The 24,437-nt window shown below is 40.8% G+C and overlaps 1 protein-coding gene across 1 annotated transcript in view; it reads right to left on the bottom strand.

The window, feature by feature from the left end:
* Nucleotides 1-24,437, bottom strand: part of LOC126167178 (uncharacterized) — a 746,688-nt gene that overhangs the window by 42,708 nt on the left and 679,543 nt on the right. The window contains exons 8-9 of the mRNA XM_049920457.1: nucleotides 19,406-19,564; nucleotides 6,828-7,010 (exon numbers count right to left, since the gene is read on the bottom strand). Of these exons, the coding sequence (XP_049776414.1) occupies nucleotides 6,828-7,010; nucleotides 19,406-19,564 (342 nt within the window). The remainder of the gene's footprint in view (nucleotides 1-6,827; nucleotides 7,011-19,405; nucleotides 19,565-24,437) is intronic.

Raw genomic sequence — 24,437 nt, 5'->3', positions numbered from 1 at the left:
GTGTTATATTTCAAGCTAAAATCTATAAAAAGAATTTACCTTATTTTCTTTATTACAATCGATATGTACCAGCTCTGAATGTACAGTTAAAATTATCTTTAAAAAAAAAAAAAAAAACATTTGAAATTATGCAATATTTGGCACATTTAGAAGCCAGACCAAGAATGAAGGAGGTTGTGAGATCACACAACACAGTAACATAAGATGAGTGCAGTGGATGTTTCTGCACAACGTGTGGTTGCATATAACCCCGTATGTGACAGTTCTGTGCATTCATGGCACCATATATAGTAAAATCTGTCTTGTCCATCCCATGAATATTCCCCAGCCATGTGTCATCCATTTCCATGTGTGCCAAAACACAAAGGGCAAAGGCACAGCATTGCAGGCTGTGTTGGGGCTTCACCCGGTGCACATTCTGGATCTTGTAGGGATACCAGTGTAAAATGCACAGCAAAATGTTTTGAACTGTTGACTAGGGAAGAGAGAATTCCTGTGATACAGCTCGAGCAGTGGCTGTAGAATCTGAGGCATTTGCTGCAAGGTCGGCTTTAGCTACAGCAACTTCATCAACTACTGCAATTAAAATAGTGTGTGTCACTCTCCTTGCCACACCACCAAATTCACCAGTTTCTTCAAATTTCTTGATCATATTCTTTAGCCCATTTATCAATATGAGGGCTTTTCACAGCTGTTTCTATTGGTGATGTTTCCACAATGATGCAATGCTATTGCTACTAGGGCCGCCAACCATCCCGTATTCTCCAGAAATCCCATATTTTGAATCTTTTTTTGTCAGATCCTGTGCCTCGCATTATTTCGAATTTATCCCGTACTTTCGTATCCTTTGCAATAGCAGTTAAAACAATCTATTTCGCCTGACACGCTCATAGTTGGTACTAACTGTGCACAGTAAAGGTTGCTGCAGCTTGCACCGAAGCAGTACCAAAGCAAATAGTTATCTATATTGGCGGCATGACTTGCCGTACAAATGTGTGTGAAAGAGATGCTCATGTGGCCATAGCCGAGGGGACTCACACTGTGTGGGAGAGGTGCCCATGTGGCCAGCAATGGCAGAACCGCACATGTAATAAATGCTTGTCGGGCTGTACATGTATGCAAAACTATAACTTGACACATGGGCTCCTTAGCTTCTGATCAGTGGCTGTCTGTAGCTGTCGGGGGATTTCGTGTCGTAGCGATTTACAGATGTTCGTTGCCAACTATGCAGTGTACTATTAGTCGGTGTTGACTGCATTGTTGTCTGCATTGTCATCAACTTTCCTACTTATCTCTACTTCTAATTTTGCATTTATTTTGAAAACCGATACGTACTTTTCGAAAGCTTTTTTCCTTATTTGATCCATCAGTACTAATAGTGATATCAATTTCCATGCCACCAATGCACCAAGTATTTAACTGGTTACTTCAGTTGTGCACATAGCTGCTTTTGTGAAAGCTGAAAACACATTAACAGAGGACGTGACATTGATGTGGTTAGATTTGGAGTTTGTGATTTCTTGATTTAAGATGAGTTGTCATGAAGATAGGGTGAAATCACCCACAAGGAAGAGAACTAAAAATGTGTGTTTACCATTTATGTTGGGAAGAAACATATTCCTAGATTCATCCTGTGAACGCTAATTGTTTCAAAGCCTTCTATGTATCTGCAAACAGGAATTTAGTGTAGCACATAGAGGCAATAATAACTGTTCCCAACATGCAAAAACTACAGGTAAGCTACAAGCAATTTTGTACTGGAATTGTATTACTTTGTTTGGTGCAATTTAAAATTACATAAGTATGAATTTAATGTAGTTAGAAATATCTTTAATATCATTAGGCCATACAAACAAGGAGAAAGACATGAAGGAGTCTTCAGAGATTCCCAGTTTCTTTTCTGCTAGTGGTAGCACCACCACAAGTGGACTACACAGAGCTGTTGCAGCAGAACTGACATTTGTGTATCACACAGTGAAACATAATCTCAGTTGTAATAGCTGGGACTGCAATGTTAAAATTGTGAAGGATGTATTTGGTGATTCTAGATTAAAAAACAAAAAAAAAAAAAAAAGTATTGTGGTTGCACTAAAGCTAAAGCAATAGTGAAAGAAGTTTTAGCTCCAAAAAGCGTTTCAGATTCTGTTAAATTTTAAATGATCCCAGTAAGTCGAGTAAATTTTTCTCTATAGCAACTGATGCTTCAAACCATAGAAATAGCAAGACATTTCCAATTGTTTTGGGACATTGTGATCCCGAAATTGGAATTCAAAATAAACTTCTGGATTTTATAGAAGAGAGCAGTGAAACAGAAATGTCTATTCACAATTTGTTAAAACATTCCCACAAACTCAATATACACTCCTGGAAATTGAAATAAGAACACCGTGAATTCATTGTCCCAGGAAGGGGAAACTTTATTGACACATTCCTGGGGTCAGATACATCACATGATCACGCTGACAGAACCACAGGCACATAGACACAGGCAACAGAGCATGCACAATGTTGGCAGTACAGTGCAGCAGCAATGCAGGCTGCTATTCTCCCATGGAGACAATCGTAGAGATGCTGGATGTAGTCCTGTGGAACGGCTTGCCATGCCATTTCCACCTGGCGCCTCAGCTGGACCAGCGTTCGTGCTGGACGTGCAGACCGCGTGAGACGACGCTTCATCCAGTCCCAAATATGCTCAATGGGGAACAGATCCGGAGATCTTGCTGGCCAGGGTAGTTGACTTACACCTTCTAGAGCATGTTGGGTGGCACGGGATACATGCGGACGTGCATTGTCCTGTTGGAACAGCAAGTCCCCTTGCCGATCTAGGAATGGTAGAACGATGGGTTCGATGACGGTTTGGATGTACCGTGCACTATTCAGTGTCCCCTCGACGATCACCAGTGGTGTACGGCCAGTGTAGGAGATTGCTCCCCACACCATGATGCCGGGTGTTGGCCCTGTGTGCCTCGGTCGTATGCAGTCCTGATTGTGGCGCTCACCTGCACGGTGCCAAACACGCATACGACCATCATTGGCACCAAGGCAGAAGTGACTCTCATCGCTGAAGACGACACATCTCCATTCGTCCCTCCATTCACGCCTGTCGCGACACCACTGGAGGCGGGCTGCACGATGTTGGGGCGTGAGCGGAAGACGGCCTAACGGTGTGCGGGACCGTAGCCCAGCTTCATGGAGACGGTTGCGAATGGTCCTCGCCGATACCCCAGGAGCAACAGTGTCCCTAATTTGCTGGGAAGTGGCGGTGCGGTCCCCTACGGCACTGCGTAGGATCCTACGGTCTTGGCGTGCATCCGTGCGTCGCTGCGGTCCGGTCCCAGGTCGACGGGCACGTGCACCTTCCGCCGACCACTGGCGACAACATTGATGTACTGTGGAGACCTCACGCCCCACGTGTTGAGCAATTCGGCGGTACGTCCACCCGGCCTCCCGCATGCCCACTATACGACCTCGCTCAAAGTCCGTCAACTGCACATACGGTTCACGTCCACGCTGTCGTGGCATGCTACCAGTGTTAAAGACTGCGATGGAGCTGTGTATGCCACGGCAAACTGGCTGACACTGACGGCGGCGGTGCACAAATGCTGCGCAGCTAGCGCCATTCGACGGCTAACACCGCGGTTCCTGGTGTGTCCGCTGTGCCGTGCGTGTGATCATTGCTTGTACAGCCCTCTCGCAGTGTCCGGAGCAAGTATGGTGGGTCTGACACACCGGTGTCAATGTGTTCTTTTTTCCATTTCCAGGAGTCTAAAAACTGTAGTGCTTTCTGTGCTGATAATCCCAATGTTGATTTTGGAAAGCACAATTCAGTATTAAAACTGTTAAATGATGATAATAAACAAATATTCTAGGCAAACTGTTCAAATCATATTTTGCACAATGCTATGAAACGTGCCTGTGATACCCTAGATTTTGATCTCGAAAATTTGGTCCTAAAATATTATACGGTCACATCTCCCTTTCTGCAAAGCAAAGAGAAGTTCTAAAATCCTTTCTTGAATTTGTAGCTGTAGAATGGAATGAAATTCTCCAACATGTACCTTCTAGATGGATTTCTTTCACACAAGCAGTTGATAGAATCATTACAAATTGGGAACCCATTAAAGGTTATATGAAAAGTACTGATGATTGTCCCAAAGCTCTGACGACATTGAAAAAGAGTTAACTTTGGAGATTTATTTAACTTTTTTCCCATGTTGGTGCAGTCATTTTAGATTGTTCTAAGTTTTCAGTGTGCTCTGATGTTACCAGAATGGAAACTTTTGAGGAAGTCAAGACTTTGGTCAGTAAAATTGAACAATGAGTGACAAATATTTTGGTAGTGGCACATATAAAGTTTTAAATAAGTTAGCTTCTTCCATAACCAGGAAATGCATTGAAGATAATCTTATGGAATTTTATGTGTCACTGAAAACATATTTGGTCAAGAATTTTAAATTTTTATGTCAACTGCCATGTCAATTGTGTCTTGGATACCTCCTTGTCTAAGTTCTGAGCTAAAATTTAAGCATCTTCAAGGAATAATGGAGTCAGTGCAGATAGATGATGTGAATGAAGATTGTTTGTATGAGGAATTTTGTAATGTAAAGAATATCTCGAAGCAAAGTGTATCTATGGAAGGCAATGCAAACAGAAGGTGGGTTAAAGTTTTTTGTACCTAGAGAGCCAAAAATGTTCAGGTTTGCAATTTGCTGAAAGTGGTTTGGTTTGTATTAAGCACTTTTTGTTTCAAACTCTGAGGCAAAAAGACTTTTTTCCCTAATGAATCACAAATGGACAGAGGTGCACAATAAATGTACCACTGAGCTTATAAAAGCAGAACTGCAAGTAGCAGTGACTTTTAATTTTAATTGTAGAGAATTTTTTACATATGTAAAATTAAATAAATCTTTGCAAAAAGAAGCAAAGTCTGTAAATAAATATAAGCAACAATGTAAAATAAAACATGTATCCACATTTTAAATACATGTTTTTGTAGGAAACACTATTTGAATAGTTTATTTTGTAGGCTTCCTCCTCGATCTCTTAATTTCTCTATACAAAGTTGGCAACACTAATTGCTACTGTTCTGATAAAACGAATTTCTTCTCAATAGCTATGGTGTTTTGTACAGTAAATTTCAATCTTCTTATCTCTTGACATCAAAAGTCACTTCCAACAAAAAATCAACATGCATCACCATGCGACAGTGTACTGACATCAAAACAGGAAACATTTCACATTAAGATTGCTTACAGTGCCATATTTTCACCTGGTGGCAGAAAGTGTAACTACTATTTTTTCAGCATACTCCGTGAGTGCATCGATTATTGAACATATCTATAATGCTTCAGTGTTCTGTAAATTATATAGCTCACACAGCAGAACTTGTTTAGTTATAACCAACAGGTAATTGCAAAAATATGTGGAGGAACAGAGGAGGCTGGGTTGTGGAGGCAGGGGGATAGCAGGGTAGAAGTGGGGGAAGACATAGTGCTGTTTGTAGGAGCACACATGGACATAGTTGGGACAGGATGGTGTTGTTAGGTGCAGTCCGAAAGTTTTAGGGTGGAGGGAGCCAGAGGAGTGGCAAAGAAGAGAAGTAGAGAAGGGGAAAAAAAAAACTGATGGGTGCACTGGCAGAAAAGAAGGATGTGTAGTGCTGGAGTGAAAGCAGGGGAGGGTGTAAATAGGTGGATGACAGGGACTAGCAAAGGGTGAGGCCAGGGGGCTTGTGGGAGCAGGGAGAGTTACCACCTGCACAGTTCAGAAAAGCAGGCATTGGCAGGAAGCATCCAGGTGGTGTAGGCTGTGAAGCAGTCACCGAAGTGAAGCATGCTGTGTCAGACAGCATGTTCATCAACTGGATAGTCCAGCTGTCTCTTGGCCACAGTTTGTCAGTGGCCATTCATGTGAAGATAGCTTGTTGATTGTCATGCTCATGTAGTAGCACAGCGGTTGCAGCTTACTTTGTAGATCACCTTACAGCTTTCACTTGTAGTCCTGCCTATGATCAGATTGAAGTAGGTGGTGTTGGGAAGATGTATGGGACAGGTCTTGCATCTAGGTCTATTGTGGGGATGTGAGCCATGAGATAAGAGGTTGGGAGGAGGAGAGGAGTAGGTACGGATAAGGATATTGTGTAGGTTTAGTTGGCAGCAGAATACCACTGCGAGGAGAGGGAGGAGGATAGTGGGTAGGATAGCTCTCCTCCCCCCCCCCCCCCCTTTAAACCTCCTGACGACACCTAGCTGACATGTCCCCATAACATCCCTGCATGCTCCCACCTGCTATCCCTCCCCTCCCCACCCTGGCTCCTCCTTACCTCCCACCATACAAGTCACATTCACATTGTTCCTCTCATGGAGGCACAGTTGGAGTCTACATCCAGCCTCAACAGCCAGAGACAGTGATAATTTGTGTGTGTGTTGTGTTTATGTGAATGTGTACCTGTTTTATAATTAAGAAAAAGCCTTTTTGGTTGAAAGCTTAAATGCATAGCAGTCTTTTCATTGTCTGCAAGTCAGTCTTTTCTATACTGAGAGTAGAAATTTATCCGTTTCATAATATTGTCATTAGTTCCTCTTGGATTTCCCATCATTTGATAAAAAGATTTGTGACAAAGCACATACCTTTTAGCTGCCTAAAGAGCAGATTTTTGCCAGAGGCCAAATGAGTAATAATAAATACAGGACTAGAGCGAAGTGTATGTACAGCAGAAGACAATTTTTATTCAGTAAGATTTCCAGTGAAACAAGATTCAAATAAATTGTGTTACCATTGGTGGAGCGCTGACATTGGATCAAACTATAAGAATTTTGATTACATACCTTTGACAGGTGGTTTGGTGCCAGGCCGTGTAGCTTTCAGGTTGACAGGAGGAGGAACGGCCCCCGGTGGTGGCCCAACCCGTCGGCCCTTCATGCTCATCAGTGCACTCTTTCCCAGCAGCAAATGATTCATTGCAACTGGAGTTGATGAGGTGGGACCCAGTGGTTGTCTTGTGCAGGCCGCTGTTAGTAAAGTGAGTTAGTACTAATAATCTTGACACATTGTCCCAGTCATTACAAATACACAGATTCACGTTAAAATGTTTCCTATAGCACTTCACAGTACCACAAGGGGGTACAGGAAACGACAGAGTCCATGCCTCATCTTCACTTCTCAACAACTATATTTCTCAGTTAATTATGTACATAACACCAAGAATTTCAACTTTAACAGTTTCGGACAGTGCTAAACTCAGTGATCTTAAGTGTGGTGCAATACATCTTATCACTGTGGACAAATTTTTGTTATACTGAATATACTGATACCACCCATCTGACCAACTGTCAGAAGCCCTCATTACCACCTTTCACAGTGTGGACCAGTGTGAGACATGCAGGAAGACCATCGGTGAGGTTCTGAAAGATACCAATAGAGATGCAGAGTTGTGCTGACTCCAGTGCCATGGCCAGTAGTGCTAGGTTTCTCCATTTGAGGATCCATGGCATGAACAGCCTGTTTGAGGTGGAGCCACAGATTGTCAATTGGGTCAAAATCAAGGGAGTTTGGTGGCTGGGGGATACAGTAAACTCATAATGGTGCTACTTGGATGACACACGTACACTGTGAGCTGTATGACACATTGCATTTACCTGTTGGTAGGTGTCTTCATGCTGAGGAAAAACAAACTGCATGTAGAAGTGGATGTTGTCCCAATAGCAGATACATACTGGTTGGTTATAATTAAAGTGCAGCTACTCATGGAGGTACAGGGTGGGCTGTAATTATCATAGTGAAACTTGATAGATATGCTAACGGGTTAATAATGTGGAACTGACTGAAGCTGGAAAAGATTAGTTACAATTTTGGTCACCAGGTACAAATCTGGTGCTGTACAGCATCTAGCCCTGGTGCTCTTACTGAACAAACTGTGTAAGTGGCAGTTAAGAATAAAATCAACATTACATCTCTCTCACTTGTCTGACATTTTCTGCCCACCTCCCACTCTTAATCCATTACATGTGGGGACATTTCTATACATCTTTCTTGCATTTACGATGCCAGATTTCCACCTGGTGGTTAAAATTGGATCTATTTTTTTCCCCAGTATAAATTGGTTCTGCATTAATACATAACATTAGAATACCTACCAAGTGATTTAAGTGTCAGGAAGTCGTTTCTGAAAGTATTTGTAATGAGTGTAGCCATGTATGGAAGTGAAACATGGACGATAAATAGTTTGGACAAGAAGAGAATAGAAGCTTTCGAAATGTGGTGCTACAGAAGAATGCTGAAGATTAGATGGGTAGATCACATAACTAATGAGGAGGTATTGAATAGAACTGGAGAGAAGAGAAATTTGTGGCACAACTTCACTAGAAGAAGGGATCAGTTGGTAGGGCATATTCTGAGGCATCAAGGGATCACCAATTTAGTATTGGAGGGCAGCGTGGAGGGTAAAAATCGCAGAGGGAGACCAAGAGATGAATGCACTAAACAGATTCAGAAGGATGTAGGTTGCAGTAGGTACTGGGAGATGATGAACCTTGTACAGGATAGAGTAGCATGGAGAGCTGCATCAAACCAGTCTCTGGACTGAAGACCATGACAATCTACCAAGTTTCATTGCTATATGACAATTACAGCTCACACTTGTCCTCCATGAGTAGCTGCAATTTAACAAAGTGCCAAACCTGTAGTGAGATTTACGGGGCTAGAGTCATGCAAAAATCACAAGGCCTGTAAATTTTACAGCTGCTACATTTAATTTAGTACAAAACAATGCAATGTTGCTTTAATGGGTTTGGTCAGTGTTACAGATTTTACACATGTTCAGTAACAAAATGCATCCGTTGATGGCATGGAATTATTGTTTACAGCATCATAATCCATGTTAGAACCTATTTCTCCAATCTCAGTGCTCCTTATATCCATATTTCATTTGTAATCATGTATTGTCAAGGTGTATCAGACACAAAAATTGTGGACTTGATCAACAATAGCAACATCCTAGATAATGTACAGAGTGGTTCAGATGATTTTGAATACAGGTTTTTATTCACTGATTTCCAACAGTATATCACTGCTTGTAATTGTACAGTACACACATCTCTGTTGACTATGTTTGTTCTGTAAGTAGACATGTAGTTTCATATAATGTGATATTCTTTTTAATAAACAGGGTCAATGACGGCTTGTCTTCAGATTCAACAAGAATGATGGTTGAAGGTGTTGAAGTTGAACCCAATGGCTGTGCCATATCTGAAAGATGGAGACTGGACACTGAATTTGATGCTTAACAACTGCCTTTGAACACAACACCTAGGAGATATTAGTAAAAATTGATCACTCAAGTTCTGTAACGGATTGCATTGAAGTCTTCCTTACTGACAATGACATAAAGGAACTTACAATGCAGCCAAATATGTATGTGACACACACACAATACAGAAGAAAAGAAAGGGAAATAAACTGAAGCCTCATTCAGTTTTGAGTTCCTGGAAGCCAATGACTACAGGCGAGACAATGCATTTCTTGTGTATTTGATGAAAGCCAAAACTTGTGGCTAATTGGAGGACTAATGCTGTTCTTAGTTGTAACTTCTGTCCCCAAGTTATGAGCCAATTGTGTTTTACTCAGATAATGTCGTTCTTGCATCTTGTTGATAATTCTAAACAGAAAATACCAGGAAAAGATGGATTTCATCCATTTTACAAAGTTTTACCATATTATAATAATTGGAAGGAGTGTTACATACATGTATATTATCCCTCAGAAAAACTGGCAATTGATGAAGGGATATGCCATTTCAAGTTCATGTGAGCTTCTGTGTTTACATGCAGAACAATCGACGTAATTATGGATTGAAGGTGTTTGCTGTTGCTGTTATAAATTTTGATGTTTATGCTGGTAAGCATATTGTTGAATATTCTTTGACGGTAGTTGAGAAAGGCATTGGGGCTGCTGGAACTGTGAACAAGTTTAGGATAGGTATAGCTGAAGATTTAGTAACTAATAAGCTAAAAATGGGTGATATGTCTTTTAGGTGTAAAGATAATGAATTGGCAGTGAAGTGGAAGAATAAAAGAGATATGTAAAAATTATCTACAAGGCATCAGGGCACAATGGGTACACACACTAAGAAGAATGTGACTGTAGTGTTCAAACCACATCAGGTAGTGGAGTACAATCTGAATAATAAAATTGGAGTGGATACTGGAGACCAGCACCTGCTGTATAATCCTTTCCACCACAGAACTCTGAAATGGTGATGAAAATTGTATTTCCATCTGCTGCTGATGGAGGCATCAAATGAATCTTGTTTGCACAATGCACTGCACAGTGAGAAACTCACAAAATAGAATTTATAACAATGCTTCAAGCTCAGGTTGTTGTGGCTAATACACTTGAAGCCGTACAAAGAAATGAAAGAATTGTAGGATGGCTAACAGAGATACTTTTTGTAGCATATACCTCCAATTACTAAGAAATGTGTCTCGTGTTCAGTTCCTGAAGCAACAAACGAATTTGCAAGGCTTCTTGCAAATAGACATGCTACCAGTGTGAACAATGTCGTGTTGCAATATGCCTGGAATCTTGTTTTAAAATTTTCCACACCAAAAAACAATATGATTCTATGTGAAATTTATGTGCAATGATTGTAGATAGATAGTAAGACATAATGTAATAACATAAAATTAGTTAAAAATAAATCAAAGTTTGAGTTTTCTTCTTTGTATGACTTTCCTAAATTCTTAAAAACACCTACCGTAAGTGATTTCTATTATGGTAACTCAAAACTGTGCATTCCAATGAAGTTTTTTTCACATAGTATTAAATCAGAAAAGTGTAGCATTAAAATGATACTAAATTTCCCACAATCGTATCAGCAGATCTGATGCAGAGATTTTTTAAATATTGGTAAAATTGCCTGGTTTCTATGGACAAGTAAATAAAATAGGGCTGGTACTGAGAGTGTTAGTTGTAACCGTCTGGTACTTGTGTTCCCTCCAACCTGGACCCTTCTGACAATTGTTGCAGGGTGTTTACTTTTAGATGTTTCACTCTGTACATAACAACAGCTGCCTGTCTGAGGGATGATAAAACATGATTCATCTAAAGAGGCCATCTGTCACCATTTAGTGGATGTCCAGTTGCACTACTGGTGTGTGAATTCCAGCACTCATCACCAGAGAACAGTAGTCAGCACGGGTGCGTGAACCAAGTACCAGCTGTGGAGATCCAAATGCAGCAATGTTCACTGAGCAGTCATTGAGGAGACACTGTTGGTAGCCCCCTGGTTCATCTGGGTGGTCAGCTGCTCAACAGTTGCACATTTTTTTGCTCATACACATCTCCACAGCCATTTTTCACTTTAGTCATCTAGGGCCTATGTTGCACCACAGATGCCTTGGCACCTGTTTTGAACAGTGACATTTTGCTGTGTATGGTACACTTTAACCACTGATGGTACACCAACAGTTTACATACTTAGCCATTTCAGAAATGCTTCCATTCTTGCCCCAAAAGCTAATAATAATGCCTTTGTGGATGTCAGTAAATTGCTCCATTTCTGCCTTATGACGGCTGCATTGTTTTCTGCATACACCAAATACACTTGATATATTCTCCAATGTTAGTGCTACCACCTGCCATCTGTGAGTGGTTACTGCATGTTCACACTGAACATAGGTAGTGAAAACATTGATGTGACTGGACTGTGCATAAAGAGTTGCACTATTAATGTTATGCAACCAACAGTAAATATTTAGCAGGTACCATGACATTGTCTGGCTGTCATAACAGGTTAGGTAGGGGAAATGTCATAATTGAAACAGGTATCTAGATGATGGTAACAACTGCAAAAGGCTGTCAGTCAAAAATTGTAAGCCCTAATTCTAAAGACAGTCTTTCAAACAAATGTATAAGTTTAATGACACTTTGCAAGCAATAATAAAGTAGGGAAATAATGTTACTTTACAAAATTTATAAAACAGAGTTACAGCAAATTAAAACATGTAACAAGAATTACTTACCATATACTCGATATCAAAATAACTGATGGTGCCAGAAATAAAGAGGGTACTAAATACAGACTGGCAATAGTGAGAGAAGCTAGTCTGAAAATTAGAAATTTGTAAACATTATACAAATTTGAAGTCTACAAAATTTTGTCTAAAGTGCAGCATACTCTCTCAAAGTACTGAAGTGATCCTGGACTCAAGGAAGGGAAAATTCTAATTCAACTCCCCATGATAGCATGGGAGCAACATTTCTGCAAATGGCGAATGGCACATGGACAAGTATCTCTTATGACAAGGAGACCCCATCTATACAAGTGCCAAAGGAATCTTTGAAGATGGACGAACATGAGGAAATTAAAGATTTTAGTGGTAGCCCTCATCCCACCAGATGAACCTCAAATGTGGTAGGTACTGAGATGAAGAGTTCTGGAATAATACAGCAATACTTCCATTGCTGGAAATCTAAAGAGAGCATTGTTGTGTCTTAGTGAATAATAAGCAGGGATTTAAATCAGAGAATGTAAGAACAATGGACGAAGGGAGTTAACTGGAGAACATGATAAAGGAAATGAAAAAGTAAAACACTACTATTTTAAGACTAAATGAAGTATGGTGGGTAGGGGAAGAAGAACTTTATTTGGACACTATAGAATAATATTCAGAGGAGGAGAGGAAAACACAAATAACACTGGACTCATAAAGAAGAAAAATCTGGATACAAACATAAAAAATGCTATACTATTGAAGGAAAGAGTGCTAGCAATGAAGGTGCTGAGAATCTAAGTCTGCATGAAAATATCTGATACAGGACATGGGAGTAGATAAAAAATATGAACATGTAATAGAACTATATGAAAAAAATGATGGATGACTAGGATATCATAGTAGGGATAAGTAAACAGAATAGTATAGATGGAGAATATGAACCGGGGAAGACATGAAAGTGATGAAAAACTAATAGCATTCTGTGATTGCTTTGAGTTCTGGATTAAAAACACTTTGTTTAAGACCCATTGGTGAAGGCTACATACATGGAAAACTTGTAATGACAGGAAAAGATAACAGATAGATTTTATTATAAGCCATCAGAGATTCCAAAACGGTATCAAATTGGCTGAAACCTTCCTTGGAAGAGATCCTGATACAGATCATACCTTGCTGGCAGCAGACATATGTACAAAGGTGAAGCATATTAAAAGAAGACAGCTGATAAGAAAATAGGATGTGATTTAGTTGAACACTGAATGATCGAATGGCTACTCTCAAACCGCTGAAGCAAACCAGGAAGATTCTGCAGAAAGTATCACTGTACCAGACAGATGGAATATTATTGAAAATAAAATTATGAAAGTCTTAGATGAAGATATTGGAGAAGTAAAGGACCATGTTAGATAAAATTGATAAACATATTAAATGGAAGAATAGGCATTCTGTTGAAGAAAAAAGGACAGTATAGTGAATAATGAACTAAAAAAATTAATTAATCAGGAGGAAAAGTTAGTTGATGTCCCAAGATGAAACAAATCAAGATCCAAGAAAAGTCAGCATACAGGGCATACCCAATAAAAACGGAAAGACGAAAGCATGCAGAGAAGAGAAGAAACAGGTATGGAAGAAGTATAATGAAGAAGTATACAAAGCACAAGCAGGTCATACATGAATTGCAATGTGACAAAATGGACTGTGGAGCAAAGATATAGAGACGTGAAATTAGAAGGCATTAAGAATCTCAGAAAGAGAATATCTATAGGCTGTGATAAAACACCAGCTGAAGCTCTAAAGGCCTTGGGAAACAGAGCAAAATGTAGACTGACCAACCTTATCAACACGATACATGATAAGGGCGTATGGCCTGAAGATTTAGTTAAAACTATTGCAGTTTCTTTTGCATAGAAATAAAACATCAAAGAATCCAAATGTTATAGGATAATTAATTCTGGATGACATTTAACAAACTGCATATGTTGCCTTTTGCTCAGAATATTAGTAAGAATAAATTAGGAAAACATGTGAGAGGTTCTGTTTGGATGCGAAAAGGAAAAGGAGCACTAGATGTGCCACAGACTGGATGTTCGCCTAAAGGGATCAGCCCCCTCAGACACTGGAGCATCATGATGTTGCATATGCACAAGGTGTTGCCTCCCCAGACTGTGTCGAACACAAGGGGACAGACAGTAGGGCAAGTGTCACCAGAGGTCCTCCGTGTCAGGGGCCTATTTCCTTCACCATGTCACATGTGCTGAACTGGATCAGCATGAATTTTTCTGCACCCTGGCTATATAGCACGGATCCAGCCAACACATCAGCAGTTCACTCCACTGAAGCTCTGTGCCAATTCATGCGCTGGCTCTTAGAGGCATCAGTCAGAGCCTAGTCGGAAGCCACTGCTGCGGGGCCTATGATTTTCCAGTGATATTCCAAGATGTACCTGTTGGCCAACTATGCCGAACGCTAAACCTATGTCATTAGGGATTATCAGTGGCATAGTCCTCAGGGCCCACTACATTTATTCACTGTGTGTTACTGGCATATGCCTGCTAGTGTCTGAGGTGTATTTTTTTTTTTTTTTTTTTGGTGTGTTACTGGCATATGCCTACTAGTGTCTGAGGAGTATTATTTTTTATTGAGAAGAGTTTTTCCTTCATTATTAAATCTCTCTACTGTGGCCATAATAAACCCTTGTTTTTGTTTACCTGTGTTTTATTATTGCTTATAAAACTTCTCCCTGTGTGAGATATAGCAAGATACTACTGAATGTTTGAGGATGATAGGACAATGAAACCCAAAAATTAACAGGGATGTATGTGCTGGCAATTATTGAACTATATGAAATAAAACTGTCGTAAGTTCTGAATGGTTTGCATTAGAACATTCAAACTGCACGGTTGGCTGAGAAGCATGATGGGAATTAGTATGCACATGCACACATGCCTTGTTGTTGTTGGCATTTGCAGATGAAAATGTCACGGTACAACATGCCTGAGTGTATAGCGCTTGTGAAGGCCTACTATGCGAGCAGTAACAGCCCAACTGTGGCTCAAAGGAAGTTTGTGACCAAGTTCAGGCTGAAAATAACTGGTCCAACTGTGCTAACAATCCAGAATTTGATTTGCAACTTGGAAAGAATGGGTGGTGTTCATGATGACAGTGTTGGCAATGTCAGTCATCCAAAAAGGGTGAAAACACTGAGAAGACACACACTGTGTTTCAAACCAGTCCCAGAAAATTGATCAGATGAGCTGCACAACAGGTGGGAATCAACCAGAGACACTGTGACAAATTGTTGTTGAAGCTCTGCGTCTCTTCCTGCACAAAATTCAAACCTATCAGCCACTAAGCCACAGGGGCATGGAACAGCAATTGTGTTTTGTCAACACTATTGTCCACAGAATTGATGAACAGGGCTCTGATGTGAATGTGGTTTGGTTTAGTGACGAAGCCCACTTTAATATGAATCGGTTCATCAATAAGCAAAACTGGCACATTTGTGGGACTGAGAACCTACATTTCGCGATTGAGAAGTCTCTTGTCATAGTAATACTTGTCAAATTTACTGACACAGTTAGGAATATGGCAAAAGGTGCATTGGACATTGTGCAAGACTGGTACATTAAGCAGGATCTAAGGGTTAATCCTAAGAAGACTGTTGTGATGCCATTCATGAAGAAACATATCCAACACTCAAGTTGGAATCCAAAGCTCTTTGATGAAACTACCTGTGAAGGGGATAGTGAAGTATCTAGGGGTAACCTTAAATGAGAAACTAACACGGACCCCTCACATTAAGAGCATCTGCTCCAAGGCAAAAGGTACTCTAGTGAATACCAGAAGGGACTGTGGTAAAAACTGGGGCCTAAGCTCAAGAGGTATGCACTGGATATACACCATGGTGATTAGACCTAGGGTTTCCTACAGGGCCGTAGTGTGGTGGAAGAAGGTAGGACAGCGAGTTGCAGCTAAGGAGCTTGCTAAGGTGCAGAGACTGGCCTGCTCAGCCATAACAGGTGGAGTTAGCAGCACATCAACCATTAGGTTGGAAGCAATGCTGAACATGCCTCCACTATAACTTTGGGTCAAGATGGAGGCAGCAGCTGGGCATACAGACTTAAGACTGGTAAAAACTGGATCTCATTGGGATATCCAGAATCACACACTCAAATAGTGAGTGAGGTAAATATAGGAATGGCTGGGGAAATGCCAGCTGACTATATAATAACTCCCAACTGCTTCAACAAGCCTTACAATATTACAATTGGAAGCAGGGAGCAGTGGGAAAAAAACAGTTCGACACTGTACAGGGGACATTGTCTGATTCACTGATGGGTCAAAATCAGACCAAGGCACTGGGGCCCAGGTGTACAGGTAAAGCCAAGATTGGAGGGCGTCATCTCTCTGGGAAAACTGGCCTTGGTATTCCAAACTGAAATTACTGCAATAAGGGAGTGTGTGGAGGAGAATATGCATAGGTGCTACAAGGACCATAGCATCTACATCTATTCAGACAGCCAGGCAGCCCTGAAATCATTGGCAGCTCCTGCAAACAAGATCTAAGATTGTTTTAGAATGTCATAGGGCTCTGGTGGAGCTAGCAGCAAGCAATAGGGTAAACCTAGTGTGGGTTCCTGACCACTCAGGGAGCAGTGGCAATAAACAAGCTGACAGATTGCCCAGGATGGGGGCAAAGACTCCATTCATTGGAGTGGAACACGTCCTGACAAAGGCTATGATCAAACTAGAACTACAGAACAGGCTTAGTAAACAGCATGTAGAATACTATAAACAAAAACATAGTGCGGTAATGATGCCTAAGCTGTGTTTTAAAAGAAGCTCTGCAATCCTGGGATTGAACAGGAAATAGATTAAACAATTCATGACTGGACTGATGACCGGCCTTGAGAATTTCAAAAAACACCTACATACAATGGGTATAATGGAGAAGATCCTAAATGTGGGATCTGTAATGCGAGTGAAGAAACTGAATCACATCAAATCTTTGAATGCATGGCATTGGAGAGCAAGAGATACAGAATTATTGGGGCTAGACCTAAAGAAATTGTGTCTAACCAAAAAACTGGGAAGGGGACTCCTTGCACTATTCAAGGGCATTAGTTGGCTTTACTAGATATACAGGGAGCGATAAACTTGGTTTCAGTGCAGGCAGTGGCGGGTTAGACCAAAGCTGTTTTAGCTTCCCTGCCAAAATCAATCAATCAATCATCCTCAATGATGACTGTGTGGTGTGCAGTGTCCAGTCACAGAATAATCAGGGTGATAGTCCTTGATGGCACCGTGACTACCACACAGTACATGAAGGTTTTGGAAAATTGATTTCATCCCATTATTGAAAGTGCCCCTGATTTTGACAATATGTGTTTCACGCAAGCTGGAGCTCAACCCCATCGAAGCAGGAGAGCGTTTTATGTCCTGGAGGAGCACTTTGGGGACCGTATTCTGACTCTGGGGTGTTCAGAGACCAGTGGAATGAGCCTCGACTGGCCACCATATTCTCTGGATCTAACACATGCGACTCCTTCTTGTGGGGCTATATTTAAAGACATGGTGTACAGCAATAATCCCAAAAGCATTGCCAAGATGAAAACAGCCATTCAAGATGTCATCGACACTATTAATGTTCCAACACTTGAGTGGGTCATGCACAATTTTGCTATTCATCTGCGCCACATCATTGCCAATGACGGCAGGCATATCAAACATGTCATAACCCAAGTATGAATACCTGTAGTGACATCTGCATGTGGAATAAAGTGTATGCATGCTGTAGTTTGTAACTAATTTAGTTCAATAATTGTCACCCTGTATGTACATCTGTTATGCTGAGTGGAAAAAGCATTTGACAGAGAGGTCAGAAGAAAGGAGACAAAATGTGGCGGTAAGGATGGGCAATGAAGAAACAGATGACACAAGATTTGGAAGAACTGCTAGACTTGAGTATCTATTAATATTTTTCACTATTTACACCGAAAAACTAACAACAAAGTATTAGAAAAAGCAAGATGTAAAATACTAGGAGTATAATGGACAAAGAAAACAAAGCACTCATATCATCAAGCAGTGAGATCTGTATCAGTGGCAGAATTACATTTTATGAGGAAAAGGACAGCAAAAGTTGGAAAAGTGTATGGAATGTACAGAAATGTAAGAAAGACAAAAAGTGATGAGAAACATTAAATATGAAGGTTCCATCAAAATGGGAAGGAAATATGATGGAACAAGTAAAATCTCTTAGGTAGTGTACCTATAAAACTTGGTGACACAAAATGGAAGCTATGTGCTGGAAAATAAGAAAAGTAAAAATATGACTCAAATACCTTTTGAAATGGTGAAAGATTTTTTGGGAGCAGAATGAATTCCGATAGAACTTGGAAAAAAGGTTCACCAAGTGCTTTGTCAATCAATGACAGTCGAAAAGGAGGAAAATACATGGATATTTATGAGTGGACTGATGGAATGAAGAATGAAGAAGAACTTCTAAGAATCGGAGAGGAAAGAAAACTAGATAAAATAATTAAAATGTGGAAAACGTCTTTGCTGGGACACATATTTTCTAGAAATTGCCTGCTGTGGAGAGACATTGGGAAATGATTGCAAGGAAGAGGGAGAGGTGGGAGCAGAAGGCTTAGAATGTTAAATAACATTAACAATGGTTGAAGTTAGCAGCAGATTACAGAAGAGGCAGAGGACAGAGAGAAGTCGAGAGTGCCCAATAGGTACCTGCCACAAGGCAGATATATCAAAGAAAAGGAAGAAGAAGCATTATACGGAGGAGATTCGTGGTCTATATATGCTACATAAAAGAAAAAAGTGAAGTTTTTGAAATGTGTTGCTTCAGAAGAATGCTGAAGATATGATCTGTAGAAGCATTAACTAATGAGAAGGTAGTGACTTTGGGGAGAAAAGATCTTTTTGACATAATGTGGCTGAAAGAAGAAATAGGCTGATAGGGTGCATCCTAAGGCATCAAGAAATAGTTAATTTGACACTGCAGGACTATCTCTCTCTCTCTCTCTCTCTCTCTCTCTGTCTTTCTGTGTGTGTATGTGTGTGTGTGTGTGTGTGTGTGTGTGTGTGTGTGTGTAGTGGAGGAGGTTGGAGATACAACAAGCAGGTTCAAACAGAAGTAGGTTGTAGTAGCTATGCTGAGAGGAACAGAATTACACAGGGTAGACTAGCGTGGACAGCTGCATCCAACTAGTCTTCAGGGTAGCAACCAAGCTGACTATTCAATTTTATGACTATCCTAAGTGCATCCTTCAGTGGCTCTGACTAATGAAGTTATATGTGCGTGTGGCTGGACTTCAATCAAACTGGATGCAAAATGGAATCATCAGCTAGTAACCAACAAAGTACTATCAAAGTAAACATAAGACATCACCTACCTGTAAGTATTATGTGTGCCTGCCTCTGTCGCTCACGTAACTTGGCGTATTGCTGCTTCAGTGCTGAGATATCTAATGCAAGTCTTTCTCTGTCAGGCACTGTCCCTGAATAGTTCAGAGCTGATAAACTTGAAGATGTCTGTTCACGTTGGGTGCCATCTAGTTAACAATTTGACAGGAATTCATAAGACAAAAAATAATTGTGAGGCATAATTCAGCTCTTAACACTATTTTTTGTGGGTAACTTACACTTTTTTACAAATTAATAAAAATAATGATGGTAAATAGTTAATAAAGTATTGTTCTGCTTAATAACGTAACTTCTACTGAATAATTGAATTTATCCAACAATTTAATCATTACATATAATGCACTATTTTTGGATAATATATTTTGTGTGTCATAGAATCTCGAGATCACTGTACTTCCAATTATTAATTACACGAAGCAGTATAACAAACATCTACTGAAATATTTTGATTCATATATGTGACTGTTTTTATATTTTAAGAATAATTTTTTGTCAAATAAAATAGTCAGTATATATGTGGTGTGAGTACTTTCGGACATGCCTGAAAGAAGAGACACCATTTTAATTTTGCAGCCACTATGATTCGAGACACAAAGTATTAATGACATTTACTACCAGTGCACATTGATGTAAATCAATAGGGAAAGTTGAACATTTGTGCTGGACTTGGACTGAAACCCAGGTCTCCTGCTTACTAAGCAGATGTGCTGACTACTGTGCCATCTGGACACAGTGGTCATTGCAACTGCACAGACTGTCCTTGAGCACCTAACATCAGATCCACATTCTGAACCTCTCCACATACTACGAATGTCATGCCCCTTGCCCATTATCTTCACTACTTGCAGCATTTCGTCAATTCCCATAAGAGTTCAAGCCTGGTGTGCATCAGCACTGAAGAGATCTTTGCCTTCCTCACCTTCCTTATATATATGTGTTGTCTGTCCTTACAGGGCAAGGAGGCACTAATTTCACATTATGTGGATAGTTTCAGAATTTGGGTCTGATGGGAGGCGTGCTAGGGCAGTTCGTGCAGTTCTGATGACCACTGTGTCCAGATGGTGCAGTGGTCAGTGCATCGGCCTAGCAAGCAGGAGATTCACATCTGAACCCGATCCAACACAAATTTTCAACCTTCCCCACTGATTTAAATGACTCTGCTCTTGCAATAATGCCTGTTATTCCTTTGTTTCTTCAAACAAGTCATTGTTTATTATTGTTATTACAACAGAATGTAAATTTAAGCCGCATACTTTATTCTGCTTACCAGAAATATAACAAAAGAGCTATTGAAACACATTTTGTCAGACAGAAAAGCTTTGAGTCTTTATTATTGAAAATTATTGAAAAATCTAATCACATACAGGGTGATTATAATTAAAGTTAACCTTTCAAAATGCTGTAGAAATAACACCACTGGTCAGAAAGATGTCAAATTGCAATAAAATATTCTTGGACAAGGGGGAAAAATGTATGGTAGAAGAAAAAAAATGGTGTGAAAATTGATCAATAAATGGCACTGTATATGTCACAATACATAAATGAAAGCACCTGTCATGCGCACGACCCATTGAAATTGCTATAAATATGCCGTGTACATGGCTTTTCCTCCTTTCACATCTGCGATGTTCGCCATGACTGTTTCAATGCAGGAGCGTGCTCTGCTTGTAAAGCTGTATTACAAGAATGATGGCAGTGCACGTCACTCTGCAGACGTTCCACATGCTGAAAGGTTTGAAAAAAGGGCCTCGTTCGATGACTGCCGTGGGTCTGGAGAAAATGATTCGGAAATTCAAAAAGACAGGTTCTTTTGTTGTGCAACCTGGTAGAGGGAGGAAACGAACTGATTCGATGTCAGTGGAAACAGTGGCCACAGCAATGCAGGAGGAGACAAGTGGTGGTGTGCAAACACGTAGTGCGTGGAGAACTGCCCGAACATTGAACATACCCATGGACACGGTGCATAAAATCCTACAAAACATCCTTCTTTACTACCCATTCAAAATGTGCACAAGTTGCTTCCTGTTGACCTGCCAGCAAGAGAGACCTTTCTTTTAGAATTTCTTGCTCACATGGAAGTGGACAACGATTGTCTGTGGAAGATTATGTGGGCAGACAAAGCCCACTTCCATCTGACAGGATATGTCAATACAAAGAATTGTCGAATATAGGCAATGGAAAATCCACATGCAAATCAACCAGTATCACTTCATCCTGGAAAGGTCATTGTGTCATGCAGGGTTACTGCATCATTTATCATAGGGCCATTTTTTTTCAAAGAGACCGGTGGTTCCGCTCCTGTTACCTGTACCATCACTACTAAACGTTATGAGTGTCTTTTGCACAACCACGTCACTCCAGCTCTCTGACAGTGTGGATGGGGTCATTTTTACTCAAGATGGCACACCTCCGCACATTGCAAATCCAGTTAAGCAGCTGCTGAAGCACCATTTCAGAAATGCTAGAATTATCAGTCACCATTTCCCTACAGCCTGGCCATCCCGATCACCTGATCTTAATCTGTATAACGTCTGGCTGTGGGTCTATCTGAAAGATGAAGTGTTCAGTGTTCAGAATGCAAACAGCTGCACTGAAGGCACACATCGCGCAACACATTCTGAACGTGACTCCGGAAACACTTCTATCAGTTGTGGAACATGCGATTTCAACTTGTTACAGAAAATGGTGAACAGCGTAGTCAACATGTTTTGCACCAGTCACATGGAAATTAATAATATGATTTGATTATGATTGGTGGTTTTTATATGGTTTTTTGCCTCAGGACAATTAAAAACCAATTTTTCCCATCCAATGTGATATGACCCTTGCCATGGTGGGTGATCTTACATAACGAACAATATCATACCTGTATACCCATGCACACTGAGTAGTACAGTTTGTTTAAAGTCAAACGTACACCTTAGGCATTATTGTATGATTCATTTGTCTTTTGTAGTTGACCACTATTAAAATGCTTACAGTGCCATCTATTGCTACATTTTGTAACTATTTATTTTTCTTCTGCCATACGTTTTCCCCCTTCTCCGATAATATTCCATTGCAATTTGATGTCATTTGGACCAGTGGTGTTATTTCTATCGTGGTTTGAAAGTGTAACTTAAATTATAATCACCCTGTATATAAAGATGTGCTGCATGGCAGAACATTGTTTTAAATTCACAAAAAGTAAGACAGATGCATCTAAATGGATATAAATTAGTATCACATTACTGCCACGATAATATTAGAAAAAGGGGAGGGGCTATAAAGACAAAAGTGGGATTAAGTTCTAGACCTCTGTGAATATTGTATTGCGCAGCTCTTTGACTGCTGTACTTCAGTAATGATATGAAAATTAGGAGACTTGGTTATTCAATGTAGAAGAAGCACTAGATTGATAGCTATTAGCTGTTAGACATTATTCAATGTAGAAGAAGCACTAGATAGATAGCTTTTAGCTGTTAGACAAAGTCCTTCATTAGATGGAGAAACACACACACAGACACACACACGCATGCATGGACAACTCACACACAGATGATGACTCATCTGTGCAGGCATTGTTACCCCTCTGAGACGAGCAGTGATCTTAGCTAGTGTGTACAAATGGAGGTACAGGAGAGAAATGGAGCAGGGAGGGGAAGGGGTAGCAGGGTAGGGGTGGGGAGAGATGATGTAGTGCTGCCTGTTGAGGAAAGGGCAGCAAACTGCTGGGTGCAGCATTGAGAGAGCTGTGTGTGTGTGTGGGTGGGTGGGTGGATGGGTGGGTGGGTGGGTAGGAGGGTGTTGTGGGGAACTGGTAGGGAAGGGGGTTAAAGGCAAAGAGAAAGGAAAGAAGCAGAGATAGGGAAAGGACTAAGCAGTTGACCCCGAAGGCATGTGTGAGTCTGGAAAAGGAGCAGGGAAGAGCGTAAAGGTAGGGACAGGAGGGGGACTCATTGTGAAAATGGCATGAGATCAAAACCAATATAAGAAATAAAAAAATAAGGGAGGTAATTGTACAAGTATGCATGTCAGTGGGTAGATATGAGTGGAGAGAATGGGTAGCAGGTATAAGAAGAGTGAGCAAGGTCAGTATGGTATGTACATGAATGTGGGGTAGGAGAGGGGAGAGGTTTTGAAGGGACGAGGTTTGAGAAATACATGTGCCATGCAGGCATGACCACAACAACATGCAAAAATATTCATATCTGAGGGACTATGAATAGTTATATAAGTGAGAACATGAGATGCAAGGTGTTCCAACACCTATAATCCATGTTCGCACATTGCTGTGTATTACACAAGTACATGGGTGGGATAATTGCCACATGGTGGCATGGAGTCAGTGCATCGCAGGATGCATGGTAAGCAGGTGAGAAGGGAGTGCATTTTGAGAGGAGACAAGTAAAGAAAAATAAAAGGATAGATGGCCTCTTCTCCCCTTGCTGCACCTAGCAGATGATGCTCTATTCCCACCACATCCGTGCACACTCCCACATTCAGCACTACCATATCCTCCCCCAACCCCTGCCTGCTACCCCTCCCTGTTCCCACACTACGCTTCTTCTGTATTCCCACTACCCATCCCAGCCAATATCACTTCTCAATGCAGTCAGGTTTCAGCACCCAGGGATAACAGAGCCATGTTATGTCATTTGTGCATGTGCAAGGACATGTCCGAAAGAACAGACACCATATCCATGTAAGTATACAGTTCTGGCAATACCGGCCATGTCCTTCCTCCTCTATGTGGATGCACACATTTTTACCTGAACTATTACAGGACTTGGTAAGGATGTCTTTCACAAGTAGTGAGTGTGTTGGTTAGGGACACTAAGAATGTAGTGTGTGGACATATAAGGTGAGCATGTGGGTCTCGTGGGAGGCGCCCAGGAGATAGTCCCTGCAGTCGCACTATGCTCCGTGCCCTTGGTGGCTCAGATGGATAGAGCGTCTGCCATGTAAGTAGGAGATCCCAGGTTCAAGTCCCGATCGGGGCACACATTTTCACGTGTCCCC

Source organism: Schistocerca cancellata, chromosome 1 (genome assembly GCF_023864275.1).
Source record: "Schistocerca cancellata isolate TAMUIC-IGC-003103 chromosome 1, iqSchCanc2.1, whole genome shotgun sequence".
Lineage (NCBI taxonomy): Eukaryota > Metazoa > Arthropoda > Insecta > Orthoptera > Acrididae > Schistocerca > Schistocerca cancellata.
This window is presented reverse-complemented; position numbering and strand designations above follow the sequence as displayed.